The sequence below is a fragment of the Tiliqua scincoides genome, chromosome 2 (genome assembly GCF_035046505.1).
Source record: "Tiliqua scincoides isolate rTilSci1 chromosome 2, rTilSci1.hap2, whole genome shotgun sequence".
In the NCBI taxonomy this organism is placed as follows: domain Eukaryota; kingdom Metazoa; phylum Chordata; class Lepidosauria; order Squamata; family Scincidae; genus Tiliqua; species Tiliqua scincoides.
The window spans coordinates 54101112-54116643 of record NC_089822.1 but is presented as its reverse complement, the minus strand read 5'-3'; the positions used below and the strand labels follow the sequence as shown (position 1 = coordinate 54116643).

Genomic DNA, 15532 nt, shown 5'->3' with positions numbered 1-15532 from the left:
TCCAGGAATGCTGCTCCTCCCTCACAAATCGGGGGGGGGGGATTCATTTACACAGTTCTTTCCTACATGAGGCAGAAGATGGGCTTCCAGATGATTGGATCATTTGGTGAGTGGAGATGCCTGGAGGACTTGTTTATGATTCTTTCCCTTCACTGGTTGTGGCTTGTAACCCATGGGCATAGTCTGAGATTAGCTGGTTGCTATTGCAGGGCCAGGTAGGAATTTTTGCTTCACTCCTGCTTGGCCTAGGAGGGGATTCGGCTTCAATATTCCCCATTTGGGGGTTGGCAGTGCAAGAGTTGGGGTCGCCAAGAGGCAGTCCTGGATTTTGTGCCAGGGTTGTTTTGCCCAAAGGGGGTCCTGGCAGACTAGCTGACTCCTCCAGGCTATATGCCTACACTTGAGGGGTAGAGTATCCAAGGCTGGACCCACTGCAGTTATTGATACATATGTCTGTTATGATAAATAACAAGGCCCTATTTCATACTGCCATATTGTCCTGTGTGTTTTATGGGGAGATATCAGGGCAAAATTACGATGTCCCTCTGAACAGCAATGGAAGGAACTTAGTTGTAACTAACTTAATTTTCATTGTTTCAAATGGAACTTACTAGCGACTAACATTTTTGAAATTGTGTCCTGTGTGTTGTACAAGATTGGTTTTTATCTTATCAAATAGTATCTCCAATCTGCTAATTGAACCAGTCTGTGATAGGTTCTGGCAAGATTTGTGCTTTATGCTATGTTCTCTGTATGCTTTCCAATGCAATGATCAAAACTAGTTAAAAACCAGTTTGATTACTACTGCTCTAATGGATCATTAAAATACTTTGCCATAGAAATAGAGAGGCTGCAGTCAGAGATCCCCCTCTGCCAATTGTCAACAAACAGCTACAAGGTCTGTTGCAGCTGAGTAGTTTAATTGAAGAGGATGTCAAGGGTGACTGTCAGTCATAATATCAATTCATTTTCCTGTTATGCTAATTATGGAGGTGCCTTTGGCTTCCCAATCTATGGGAATTGTGCATGAGATCTCATTAATGATGATGCCTGACCATCTTATCAAGTGCATCTCATCCAGTTTAGTGATTTCCCCCACTTTAGGCCTTGCAAGCTGAAGTAATTGGATTTACCATATGCTACAATTCGTTTTCTCTTAGGAGCAAAATGCAAACATGTTTTGCTAGGAATTGGAACCAAACTGACAACAGATGTTCTCTAAAGACACAGCATATAGAATATGCAATTCTGCTCCACCTGCATTTGACAAAACACGGCGCTTTCGTCTGATGCAAATCTTTTGACCAAGGAAGAATGTCTCCCACTGCCAAAATCTCCTATATAGCATTTGAGTATGCTTTCTTTGCACTGTATCAACCAGGAACAAAAAAAAAAATGCAAATTTTAATCACTCTTTTATATATCTGGGAAAGAATAATCAGAATGATCCAACACTTCCTATGTTGGCAGAGCTGCCCTTAGGAAGCTCTGCAGGAAGTCCCTGCAGAATTTATACAGAGGTATTCAAAGGCCTTCTCTCCAGCTACTTAGCAGGAAGACATGGACTAAAAAAATACCCTGCATGCCAGGATCACTTGTATACCCCTGGCTTAAGGATGGTGCAGGCAGGAAGAGGGGGAGGATTTCTTAGAATATCTATGGGGATCTTATCTGTGTATGGAGAGCATTTCATGTACAGCTCCGTGCATGTAGGAGGGAGTGGACCTTGTCTTAGTATTTTCAGATTTTGGAAAAATGTCAGAAAAATATTAGAATACCATCACTTAATAAAGTCAGAGACGTACATGGACTAACTCCCACTTACAGCTCCAGATTTGATCCCTCAGAGAGTTCAATCAGAGAGAGTTCAATCAGAGAGGGACTGTAGAGCACATGTTTTGATGCTGAAGGTCCCTGGTTTGAATCTAGAAATTTCAGGTAGTGCTGGAGACAATACTGAGCTAAACAGACTGACCTGGCCTAAGGCAAATTTGTCTATAAGTGAGAAATTGACACATTTTGTGGATTTGCTGGATTCTAAAACAAAGGGATTTTGATGATCTTAATATTAACGTATCTTAAACTGGAATAAGAGAAATATCAGTACAAACCCCAAATGACTAATTCTTCAGACAGAGTTGCCAGTTACTATAAGTTACACGCCCCCCCCTCCCCATCCAACTGGGAATGTACAGAAGTGGGTCTTGCGATGTGCTGCTGTAAGTTCTGGTATGACACCACAAAAAGTGTGCAGTCATGCGCTGAGGACCACCGACACAAATTGCCAGAGACTTCATGCACGTGCCAGTGGCTCTCCCAGGTCACACCAAAGCAGATTTGTAGGTGGTTTGGGGAAGAATGCGGAGGGCAGTGGGCCAAACTGGGGGTGGTTTGGATAGGATCTTATGGCAGTGGCACACGCCAAGATCCGATCTCCCTTTTCCTGGCTCAAAACATACCCTTATTCTCCCCAGACTTACACCAGTTATAGTTGTGAAGAGACCTATTGATGGCTTATGGGGTGGTAAATAAATCTCCTGGGCTATCTGGTCATCCTCCCCCCAGCCATAGGATGTATACTCTGCACTGCATAGGTTGATGGGGGATAGGTTTGGGCTGCCTATGTATCTGAAGCCAGTGAGATTAATTTATAACACATTGCAGTTGTGGGGGGGAAAGTGAGTAGTTCATATGAAGGAGGATAGAAGTTAATTCAGTCATATATTATTAATAAGAATATTTTGGGGGGAAACAGACTGCTTTCCTGAATTTTTAGAACTATTGCAGAACTACTTCTGCAGCATATATGTCTTGGTATTTTGTAACACTGCTTTTTATTGTTTTGGAAAATTCCTTAGATTTAAACTGTCCTTCACATTGCTTCTTCACCATATTTTAATACAAAGCTTTTGGCTGATAAAATTTCAGATCTGTCATCTTGGCAGAGTGTTGCTACGGTAGAGTAGTTGAAGGGTAAACAGTATTAACATTCACATACAGTTCTGTCCAGAACCGACTCTTCACTTGTCTTTCATGAACCATATTATGGTCATATTCATTCAAATTTTGGCTTACCTATTTCACACTTTCTAGAGAACAAATCTCCAATTTGTCTGTTACATGAACAGAGAGAGGGTTGTTTTGCTCTGGTGTAGCTTTTAACACTTAGATAAGTGGAACGCATGCCTCTCTTTGCTCCTTTATTTCTCAAGCATGAATGACAAATGCGAGGCCCAGTATGGGGTCTTTTGTTCCTGGTGTTCAGATTTTTTTTGGTTTGTTGTATCATTTTTTTAAAGCTGCAGCTTTAAGTTTCCTATTCCTTCACTAAATCCCAAGTATTCATTCATAAGGAATAAAGATGGCTAAGATGTAATACTTCATTTTATTGCCCTGTCTGAGAGCCCAGTCCTAAGGGCTCTGAGAGCTGGAGCTGAGCTTCAGTGCCAGTGCTTGGGGTCTCAAACGTGACATAAGGCAAGTCTGTAACACTTGGAGTGTAAGGAGTACTGGGCTCAGCCCCAGATGGAAGCCACCCAGAGCATGGTAAGAGCTCCTTGGAGGCAGGGGAGAGGTGTCTGGGGTGGGGGGAGGAACTGGGGTGGGAGGGGTGTGAGACCAGCAGAGCCCTGCTCTGCTGTATCATATTATCTGTGTTGGGCCAAAAAGCCCGACACAGGGGCTCTCAAGTCTGCACCGGCAAAATAGGTGATGCAGACTTGAGAAGCTCTATTGTGGGGCCTGGAGCTTTCCCAGGGGAAGGGGACAAGAGTCCTCTTACGTCAAGGAGACTTCCAGCAGCGCTGCTGGATACAGTGGTAGCCATTTTGGTTCTGCTGCACTCGACGGTGGTGGATATAGGATTAGGCTGTGAATCAGCTACCTTTTATTTAACTGCACTTTAAAAAAAAGATGTTAGGAATTGTTATCCATCTTCCACCAAATTGATAGCAGCATTGCTAAACATGCATTTCTCAAAACTGGTTTAGTGCTAAACCTCACACCTGCGGAAATCACTTTGTGTTACTTTAGTAGCTGAATTCATTGAAACCGGAAATATTGTTAGGGCAAATGCTGTTTGTAATTCTAAACTTTTCCACAATAATAAGGATCCATAGCCCCAGTATTGTAACTAAGAAATAGTTTAGTAGGGAGTGTATGAACAGCACATTGTGAATAACAGGAATACTGTTTTGATTCTAAGCAATTTTATAACTGAATTTTGCTAACAAATGAAATAGGTTCCAATGGATAAAAAAAGTAAAATGAAACAGCAAATATGTCTGGGTATGTTCACACTGTGTTTTGGTTAACACTGGTTTATTTTCTTTTATACAAAAAATTAGAAATAATGACAAAACATAGTTGATCAACAGGGGGGAAAAGCCCTTGCTTTGGGCTCAGTGAGGATCTGTGCAGCTAGATTCCTTGCTGATATATATTTTTAAACACAGTAAGGTTTTGAGAAAGCGAAATACAAGACATGTTACATTATATCCATGCAACAGGTAATGTACAACGTGGTTTTAGTGATCAGATGAACATTCTGGAGGAATTGCATCACTATTTTTCCGAACCATGGCTTTTACTCACCCATGCCTTACCAGTACAGTTCACAAACAAGTGACATAGACACATATAATATTAATCTTTATACGGTCTAGCTGCTAAAAATTTAAGGCAATCTATAAGTCTGCTGGTGAAAGTTACGACATATGGTTAATGTTCGTTTTTGTTTTTAAAGAGGTGGGAAGATTTCAGGCCATGTTTGGAGGAAGACTGTGAAACATGAGTCAAAGGAAGAATTCTTGAAGTTCTGGTTCTTCACAACCATCTTTGCTGTAAGATTGCTGAAGTTTCCTGTTGATGCTGTTATGCCTGGCAAGGGGGAAAAGAAACAGAAAAGACATCACCATCTATGACCATATGAAAGAAACTGAGGGCTTTGATTTGTTTCATGACTCAAATACCTCCAGATCTTCAGAAGCAGTGCTAGTGCAATACCCTGTAAGATGCACTGGGGTTAAACTGGCACAGCTGATTATGGAAAGAGAATCTTGCCCTGGAATGTGGCTGTTGCTCAGTGGTACGGTATCTGCTTCGTATGCAGAAGGTCCCAGGTTCGATCCCTGGCTATCCAGATGGGGCTGGAAAAGACCCCTATCTGACTAGTAGTGGCTCTCCAGGATTTCAGTGCACACAACACCGAACTAGACAGGTTATATACAAGCCACTGGATTGTAGCCACTGCTTGGAAATAAATCCCACTGTGATAAACAATTTATTTCCACCAAATCAGCTTGGGATCAAGAGAGGGAAGTTAAAACTGAGAACCATTCTGTTATCCTATTAATAAAATGCAAGATTGTGAACTAAGTGGCACTATCAGACATTCCATTTCCAAAATAAAACTGAACATTATAGTGTGTTTTTTTGTTATACAAAGAAGATAATAAAAAAATGCTGATAGTACTATATAGTCATTTATCATTATTATTTTTCTTCCTATAGAGATGCTAATTATAAACACAAAGATTTGGTTCCATATCACAATAATCATAATGATTAGATTATTCTGATGCAGACTTTCATCTGTAAAAGAACTACAGTATGCTGTTTTGCAAAAACCTCTTTAGAAAAATACATTTTGGAGATTGTAAATGCAGCTTTAGTACATACATGGCTAACTAAAACTAGTTTGATATGGAGTTCATATTTCTTTTTGCAAAATGAAGAGAATGATATTTCTACGAGGTAGTTTATTTGAAACACTGATGGCCCAATCCTATAGGTGTGCAGCATCACTGGAACATGCATTGTGGTGGTACAGCATACTTTATGGCCATGGCAAAATGTAGTAGAAACAGTAAGTGACAGTGGCCAGGCAACAGTGACCAGTGCAGAAGCCCAGGTGCTGATAAGTTGGCATGGAGAGCAGGTGGTGGGCAGAATCAGACAAGGGGTGGGGATGGAGGCCAGTCAAGGGTGGAAAGTGGGCAATTATTAGCAGCATAAAAGCATAAGAGCCCTGCTGGATTAGGCTAAGGGCCCATCTAGTCCAGTTCTTGTAACTCAGTGGACTACCTGATGCCTCAGGGAGACAAAAAAAAAACCCATCTCCTGTTGCCACTCCCTTGGCATCTGGCATTCAGAGATAGTCTACCTCTAAAGCCTGGAGACTGCATGGCTTGTAACCTGTGATTGACTTTTCCTCCATAAATCTGTCCAATTCCCTTTTAAAGGCACCTAGGCCAACTGCCATCACAACATCCTGTCAAGGAGTTCCAAAGATTAATTACTCACTGGGTAAAGAAATATTTTTTTGTCTGTTCAAAAGCGACAGGAGCTCTTATACTTAACCCCCTTCCTAGCCTCTGTCCATCTACATGGGTCCACTCTGACTTGCACCAGTGAAATAGCTGGCATGTATCTGAGTAGAGCCATCAGGGCAGTGAAAAAGTTACAAAACAGCTGGCTCAAATGTTTCCTTACCTCAAGGAGGCCTCTGAGGCTCAAAATTCCCTTGCAGGATGCAGAGCACACCCTGTTGGTGCAGCTGCGTTGGTGGGAGGGGGGAAGTTACATTGGAATACACTGTGAAAAGCTGATTACCGCTATGGCCGGTTTTAAGGGTCTTTAGCAAACTTCCATCCACAGGGCCCATCCTATCTATGTGGACATTTAGAGAGTTGCTCCATCACCATTACATGACTGCTGCCTTCTGCAGCCCAGGGACGCTAGCCTAACACCAACCTTAATGGTTTTGATGATATATTTTGTAAATTAAAACCACAGAATAACTGTAAAATGTGGACAGAAAACCTGTACTCTGCAGCACAAGTGAAAACTTTAAATGTATACCTATTTGTGCACTGCTTTAGTAGAAAGGAACATATTAAAGTACTGGCAGTGCCGTACTGTAACTCCATACAGCCTTTAGGAACCCTATCCCTACCCACTAAACTGCACTTTTATCCTATTAAAAGTAAATATATTGACGATTAAAAAATGCCAGATGCATTTGTGTATTTCTTTTCTTCAACTTTTAAAAAATATTATAGAGCTGCTTTGTGCAGTAAACAGAATGCATGATTAAGTGAGGACCCTACGTGCCTGCATATGGCAGTTGTTTTGTTCTTCAGCGTCAGTGTAAACAGGAAAGTATTTTCCATAGCAGAAGTTAGCCCAAGTTGGAGCTGAGAAGCTTCTCAGTGCTCTCAAAGGCATGGGCACAAATGCTTTTAAAGCATATCTAGCACTGCCTATCAGACAACAGTCTCTTCCTACTTCTTTCTCCCAAATAGGAACAAAAGTAGATGCCTTCTAGGGGCATCTGGTGAGCCACCCTGAGAAGCAGGAAACTGGACTAGATAGGTCCTTGGCAAGATCCAGCAGGGATTTTCTTATATTCTTAAGATACGTATGTATGTATAGAAATGAATTGAAACTTCTGTGCATTCGTTTTTGGATGGATACTGGTAAAAATTACTCTAACGTCAGTATCTACTCACAACAGAGGTCTAGTAATGTAGCTTACAGCCCAATCTATTCTCTCTGCTATAGCATGCAGGTGTGACATAACAGGCAGTGCTGTATGCTATTGGGGGAGGGGGTGATGGGGAGGCTTGAGAGAGACAAGGGAAAATTTTCCCTTACCCCTCTAATAAGCTCCTCAATGGCCTATGGGTTTCCTTGGACCCGCCCTTCTTCCTCTTTCTTTTTAAAGGGGAAGAAGGGCGTGGCCCTCAGAGCATTGCAGAATCACACCAATAGTGGCTGCAAACTCATAGCCACTATTGGTGTGGTTCTGTGCCACTCTGAGAGCCACCTGCTTCTTCTCCTTTAAAAAGAAAGAGGAAGAAGTGGAGGCCCTCAGAGTGGAGCAATAATACCACACAACCATGGTGATGTCATCACCACAGTACCTTCTGGTTGGGGAGGTGGCATTTACGCATGACCCTGGGGCAGCAGAGCAGCCAGGACCACCCCTGTTTTTCCCTATAATCACAAATAAATATTTGGTACATAATACATTGCTAAACCCATGATTGCCCCTTGCATATGCATTCCAAACTTCTATTTGAACTTTCCCTCTACTGTGAGCCTAGCTAGGTGAATTTAGGCCAGCTGCTCCCACTCAGTTTCAGCTCTCCAGCTACAATATAGAGATAATAAGACTTACCTTATGAGGTAAGTGCAAGGACAGCATCAGGGTAATTCATGTGAAGCCCTTTGAATACCCAGAAAGTTCTATACAAATGCTAATTATTATGAGTGTGGCCAGCCCAAGACCTCCTGACACCTGAGGTGTCCTCCTTCTCTGATGATATGATAGCATCTGCTCCTCTGACACTCTACTAGCCTACCACTCTTCTCTCCTTCATTCTTCTGCTCTGTCCCTCCCTTCCTTGTCCAAATAAGGGAGTGGGAGGAGGAAGAGCAGTGGAGGCAAGCAGGAGCGTAAAACTGGGTATGACCTCCACCAACCTGATGCCTAAGGTGACTATTTCAGTTGGTTTCATGAATGGGCCATCCTTGATTATGAGCTGCTATGTTGAAGCACCAGCTCTCAGGATATTGAAGCTCTTGGGTTCCTGCTCAGCACTGCAATCCAACAGTGATTTCGTGAACAAAGGACCCAGGAGAGGACCTGAGAAATCTATCCAATGATCTGAAAGGTCAAATCAAACAAGCTCATCAGGAAAAGTCATTTCCCCAAGACAAAGCTAATGGGAGCCTCAGGAGTTTTCAAGAAACAGGCTACTCTCTGTGGAATAGGCTACTTTGCTTCTTAGCTAAGCCTTGGTGACCAAGAAGGAAAGCACAGCACTTTGCCTAGTTCCACACTTAGAGCTCAATGGCTGGAGTCATATGAAACCCCTTATTGACTGTTTTGCTCAGTTTGAAGCAATTATCAACAGAAAGCTGGCCTTTGTCAACAGAATACTGCATGATTACCAGTTACTGCCCATCCTGCATTTAAGAAACATTATGGTATTCAGTTGCTGACTCTTCAGGGTGACCTAAGCCTGCCCAATTGAAAGGGTATCACTGTTTAAATGTGTTCTGTTTGAAGAAGATTTTGCTTGCTGCAATTCCAAACCATATCAATGAACTCACCCGCATACCACAGTTATGGAATAACATTTGCAAGCACATTTGCGATGATAATAACTATGTTGAAACTTTTCACTATACAAACAAATAGAAGTCTTTTCAGTGAATTCCCATGGACATAAAATCAGTTTTCTCTCAAGATTTACCCTCTACATGAGAGATGGAATTTGGATATGAATCTATCCAAATTATATATGTATAAAGGAAGATTTAATGCCAGATTCCCACTTAACACACACCTAATTTTTCTTTCTGAAAAACAAGAATTATTTCAAATGACACAGTCCAGTTTGCTTGGTTTTTAATGGCTCCCATTTTATTTTAAGTGGGTTAAAATAGACAAGCTGCAAATGATGTGAGGAGGAAAAATCTACTTCTTGCTCAGGACACTGGAATTACCTAGGTCAGGATTAGCCTCCAGACTGGGTCCCTTTTCTTTCTCTCAGAAAAGCTAAATGTGAAAAAGTTAAAATGGAAATGCAAAATCTTCCCCAACACTATGGGGACAAAGTGCCACTGAGCAGGGTGCCACTGTGAGCAGGGAGTATATAATACAATGTTTCCCAACCTTGGGGTCATGACCCCCTGGGCAGGCATGTGCGTTTTGATTTGGGGCACTACTCCCTTAAGGAGGGTAGTGACCTGACCATAGGTGCCGTTAATACGGCACTTCCAGGTCTCCCTGCTGCCGCCACCACCACTGAATGCATATTTTTTCAAATGCATTAAAAAAAAATTTGGCAGCAAAACCTGGAAGTGCCACACTAATGGGGACTACAGGGGCCGAAGGTGCATTCAGCACCACTGACTGCATGTTTCCTTAAGGGGGTAGCATCCCAACGAACCAGTGATGTTATATGTGTTCTTGTGCAAAGTTGACAGATATGCACTGTGTACCATTGGCTAATCCTAACTGTGAGGGGTGCCCCAAAAGGGGTCTTTGGGGTCCATTGTGTCTTTGGGGGTCATCTGGCGGGGTGCCGAGGGTCAGCTGAATGGTCTCTTGGAACCCCTGGGTGTCCACCTCCCTGGAGTTCCTTGCAAGGGAAGCCTCAGACCAAGCGGGGGGGGGGGCGGGTTTCACAGCACCCTTGTCATCCTCCTTGGAGGCAGGACCTGAAGCCCTTGGTCTTCAGGTAGGGGCTCCAGCCTCCTGCCTTCCCTCTCCAGAACTGCCTGTCATCAGAGGCTTCCCTGCTTTTATCCTCCCCAGCCACACCCTTGGCTCCTCCCCTTCCTCCCTCTCTAGGTTTAAAGGGGCCCTGACTCTAGTCTGCTTCCCTCCTCTCTGGTGGTTTATGGTAACCTGGTCCTGCTCACTGCTCTGGTCAGCTGGAGAGGTGGTGGTGGCTCTGGGACCAGACAGTTCTGTCCCTGGCCTGCAGCCAGATAAGGCAGGAGTTGGACAAGGGCTCAACCCCTGACACTAACAATACAATAAAGAATGATGGTTTTAATCGTGGGTAATAAAAGTAGGATTCCTGTGGAGCTTGACCCCATGAGATAGGTAATACAAAAGGATTCTGCTGCCCACTGATTTCTACAAAGCTAGGAGTTTGCAGTTGCCTGAAATGCTATGGCTCAGACAGCATCTCATATTAGGTCCTCTAGATTTGAGTCCTATGAGTTACCCACTGTACAGTGATTACAAAACTCTCTGTGTGTTTATCACCTGAATACACTTAAAGTTACAAAATGCTTTTCATGGGGATGGAGGCCACTGATATTGATGTAAGTTACTGAGATGCTTCTTAAAAGTGTAGATAACTACGTTTTCACTAATACACTACATGCTTCACAATAAGTTAATCCATGGGAAACAAATATTTCACTGAAAATAAATGCCTAACATAATTGCAAACATTTGCTTGGCACTATAATTGATAAAAATGAACCTATTCTTTCAAAATGAAAAGAAAAATCATACTTAGCAAATGAAACTGATCTCAGGCTCTTCAAAGAAACCTAGTGAATTTGAAGGGCTTTTTAAAAAGAAAGACAGTGAGTAAGAGAGGGAACACTGACTGATTCATGCTTCTATAGGCTTTTACTAGAACTGTTTGCCTAAAAAAACCATCTGTGTTTTGCAATCCTTTCTTGTGAGCACATGCAAAACTTTAAGGAGTTTTGCAAGAATACACAAGGAATGATCACAAACCCCAGATGGTAGACTCCCTACTCTTTGCAAGCAACCTCCCAACTCCTTAGGTTGGAAGGGGGGAGTACCCAGTAATGGGAGAATGGCCCAAGCTCCCAGACAGGCATACAGGTCTGGCCAATTCCAGAAATGAATAAATACTTTTGAGCATGTTCAGAAATGTGATTTTATGCTCAGCTCATGGGATTTGCAGTTTGCTCTAGAGCAGGGGTGGGTGAACTTTCAGCTTTAGGGCTCCTGAACCTTTAACAATTGTTTAGAGGGAATTTCATCTGTGAGATGACAACCTGCACCTACTGAAATTCCCTCTTCTATACAATTGTTAAAGGTCCAGGAGCCCTAAAGCTGAAAGTTTAGACCCCTGCTCTAGACAACAAATCTACAAACTCAAGGAACCTAGATGGGAATGACATTTCTGAACACACTCAGCAGCATCATTTCAATGTCTGGAGCTGGCCAGGCCAGACTGCCTAGTGGTCAGCTGGGGTTCCCTCTTGCTGTTGATTACTTCCTGCTCCATTGCAACTATAAAGGGGGTTGCTAGCAATGTAAAGGGGGAGGACTAGAAAGGAAGGGTTGCAACTGCACTGTATTTTGAGGACTAATCTAGAACCACATGCTTGAGTCACAATTTGTTGCAGGGGGGTTACTATGCAAAAATGCATTCCTGATCCCCAACTTGGCATTTCAGTGCTTACCCTATTCCTAATTGTTAAACACATGACGTTTTGTCTCTTGGTTACTAGGCCACAATACTTGCCATTACCACAAGGCTCCAGCAAGCTTGCCTCTTATATGTGATTGAGTGGGATTCAGTACAGACAAGACAGATGCCTACTACTAGGAAATAAGTAATTCACTCAGGTCATATGCTGCAAAACAAAATACCACAGCTCAATCCAAAGGAAGTGCTTGGCAGGTGCAAGTCTCTTGGAGTGTTGAACCACAAAGCACATTCATGACTATTCTAGAGTTGGAAAGGCCAAAACAAGGAAGCATGCTGGCCTCCCCACACCATATCTCCACCAAGCAGGGGTAAGTTCATGATGGCCTGGGGAGGCTGGCAGGGGAGGGGTTGGGGGAGGGGGTTTCACGGCAGGAGAGAGTGGGTGGTGGGCCCAGTCGATGGACCAGATCCAGCTTCCTAAGCCCCCTCCCAAGTGACCCAGCATTACACCAGGCTGCTCAGATCTGCACCAACGATTAGCTGGCACAGATCTGAGTAGCCCTATTGTGGTGGCTTAGGCATTACTCAGGGTAAGGGGACATGAGTCCCCTTATTCAGACTTGCACTCATTTCACGTCCTAACCTGTACTGGATATGGCACAGACCAGTTGGCCCCCTTATTCCAGTGCAGGTTAGGATTGGGCTGCCCGTCATACTAGAACAATATCTGAATTGTGTTACCAAACAGGTTGTACAGATCTGAAAAAAAATTACCAGTGAGGCTGTTCTGTATTGTTAAAAGCATTTCCATTGAAAGCTGCTGTTTAAGTGACTTAGGCCCAAATCCTAACCAACTTTCCAGCACTGACCTAGCTGTGCCAATGGGGTGTGCACTGCATCCTGCAGTTGGGTGCCAGACACAGAGGCCTCCTCAAGGTAAGGGAATGTTTGTTCTCTTACCTGGGAGCTGCATTGCCCTTACCTTAGTGCTGAAAAGTTGGTTAGGATTGCACCCTTACAGTTCATTTCTACCTAATTACCCATATGGCGATGTAGTGCTGCACATACCATCAACAGCCATTTTGTGCTCTGCATAGGACTAGTCTGTTAGGGTGTCTTTTGAATTTGGCTATAGAGGCATAATTAAAAGCTTTTTATTAGAAAGCAAAACAAAAAACTCTTAAAAAGTGGTCAGCTTTGAGGTTACAAGAGAGAGTGTGCACTTGAGAGTGTTGAGTTACGGTTTCAATTGTGATCAACTTTCCATTTTCAAATTTAAGGCAAGGAAAATTCCATTAATAAAGACATTTGGCTATGACCTTAACTGCAAAGCTGCTGTCTGGCCTGGACTCACCTTGCTATGGTGGTAGCCCCTCTGACAAGCCTGTTAGCAGTGAGAGCCCAGCGGGCCTCTCAGCTTGTCTGAAGAGCAGCTGCAGCCTCCAGAGTGGCAAGAATGTTACCCATTGACAATTGTGAGCAATTCAGCCCCACCCAAGGAGACAGAACCCAATGTGAGTGCTGGGAGAAAGGCCAGAGCAGGCAATGGAAGCTGAGTGGCCGGCCTCGCTGCCAGTGAGGAAAAACAGGCAGATGACAGTCCTTGAGGGCAAGAAGGAGCAGGCACACCTTTAGCAACCTTGGGCTGATGGGGGGGGGGTGATGCAGTGAACTGGTTGGGATTACTGGGCCTAAGACCCTGGGGGGAGATTAAAGGAAAGCTGATGATGAGACAGGGGAAGTGACAGAGAAGGGGGCAGACCCTGAGGAGAGAAAGGTGCTCCCTCCCTGTGCTGCAAGCAAAGCACTGGCAAGCAAAGCACAGGAGGAGGAGAAAGGTGAAATAAAACTTCATCCCTCCCCAAGCTCTGAGGCTCCCAGAAGAAGAGGCAGGAGGACACCAACCGGTTGCTTATGGTGGGGTGACAACACACTTGCCAACTGATGATTTAAAAAATGACAAACAGCTAATAACTTTAAAAGTAGCAACACTTTGCCCTTTCCTCTCCAACAGTTGTGGGCCTGCCATAGACCTACCTGGGGCAAATGCCCCAGGCGCCGGCCGCCAGGACCACGCGGAACCCTCTCTGAGGCTCCTGATGGGGGTGGAAACTGTGCTTCCGGTTTGCCGGAGGCACAGTTTATAGTGCTTCTGGTGAGTAGAGGGAGGTGGATTTCTGCATGGGGGGGCGGTGATAGCCTATGGGGGGCGCCATTGCGGAGCTTTGCCCGGGCGCAGGGCTGCGGAGATCCGTGGCTACTCTCCAATGAGAATTCAATAAGGCTGCATTTTTACTTTGGAAAAATTGTGTTTATATACATATGCAGGCTAAAACAAATTCAATTTTGATCTGTCTGACACTACATTTTATTAGAAAATTTCAGCAAGAACTAAAAACCAGAGTGAAAAAAGACAAGACAGAATGGAGAATAGGGCACACTGTCTTTTTTGACCATAACTGAAGTTTGACTTGGCCTACTCCTAAGAGGAAATTTAATTTCCATTCTCATCTGGTGTTTTGACTCTTATTCAAGACACGGTGTGATGCCAGACTGAACTAAAATGCATTTTTTGGATTTATGAGCACTAGTGCTATTTATGCACACTTTGTGCTGGAGTTATTAAGCTAGTTTGGTTATAGATATCAGCAAAGGCCTATAACAGGGTGTTGTTTACTTTTTTTTTTGCAGACTGAAGAGAGGAATGAGGAGAATGAAAATTCATTTTCTTTTACAGTTGTCATCAATCCTTTCATTAGTTTAAGCTGTGAACAATTATAAGTGCACATGCAACGGGGGGATAATAAAAAAGTAATAGGAAAGCCAACATTTTCATTCTGCATCAGCACATACCATGCATAGTTACACAGGCGGTCTTCATTCAGCATGCTAGTGGAAAAACTGATGTCGCTGGAGTAAGGCCCCTGGGGAAGTGCAATGCATTAATCAGTTGAAAGATCATGCAATAAGCTTCACACATGCATAGTTACAGATGAGCTATTAAAAATAAAGATGTTTAGCTAATTAGAAAACCCTTGAAAAAGCAGTATGTCACAACCCAGTTCCTCCAGTAGGCATGTGGAATCTCCAGCCCAATCCTAGCCAACATTCCAGCACTAATGCAGCTGCAATGCAGCCTTGGGGTAAGGAAACAAACATTCCCTTACCTTGAGGAGTCCTCTGTGACTCTATCCCCACCTCATAATGCAGGGTGCACCCCACTGGTACGGCTGCATTGGTGCTGGAAAGTTGGTTTTGGATTGGGCTATCAGGTGCCTTTTAGGAGTTAGGAACTGCTTCCTTTATAAAGCAGAAATTCTCCTACTATAGGAGGAGGTTGGAAGCCTTTGACTGTGTTCAAATGCCTTTCCAGGTAAAGAAAAAAAAAAATTTGATGTCTGGCACTGGCTCACATCTGTGAATCATTAGGAAACTACACATTTCTAAGTGGATCTGATGTTTGAAAAATAAAGCATGCAAATGTAGAAAGCATATAGGAATATCTTAATGCTCCATGCAATGAGTAGTGCTGAAAGTGGACAGATACAGATACAGAGTGCCAGAAAAACACTATAGAGTTCCAGGAACAA

The 15532-nt window shown here is 43.4% G+C and overlaps 1 protein-coding gene across 1 annotated transcript in view; it reads right to left on the bottom strand.

Moving 5' to 3' along the window:
• Positions 1–4793: 4793 nt before the first annotated feature.
• SNCAIP (synuclein alpha interacting protein) overlaps positions 4794–15532 on the bottom strand; it is a 58659-nt gene continuing 47920 nt past the window's right edge. The window contains exons 10-11 of the mRNA XM_066616199.1: positions 14796–14866; positions 4794–4878 (exon numbers count right to left, since the gene is read on the bottom strand). Of these exons, the coding sequence (XP_066472296.1) occupies positions 4794–4878; positions 14796–14866 (156 nt within the window). The remainder of the gene's footprint in view (positions 4879–14795; positions 14867–15532) is intronic.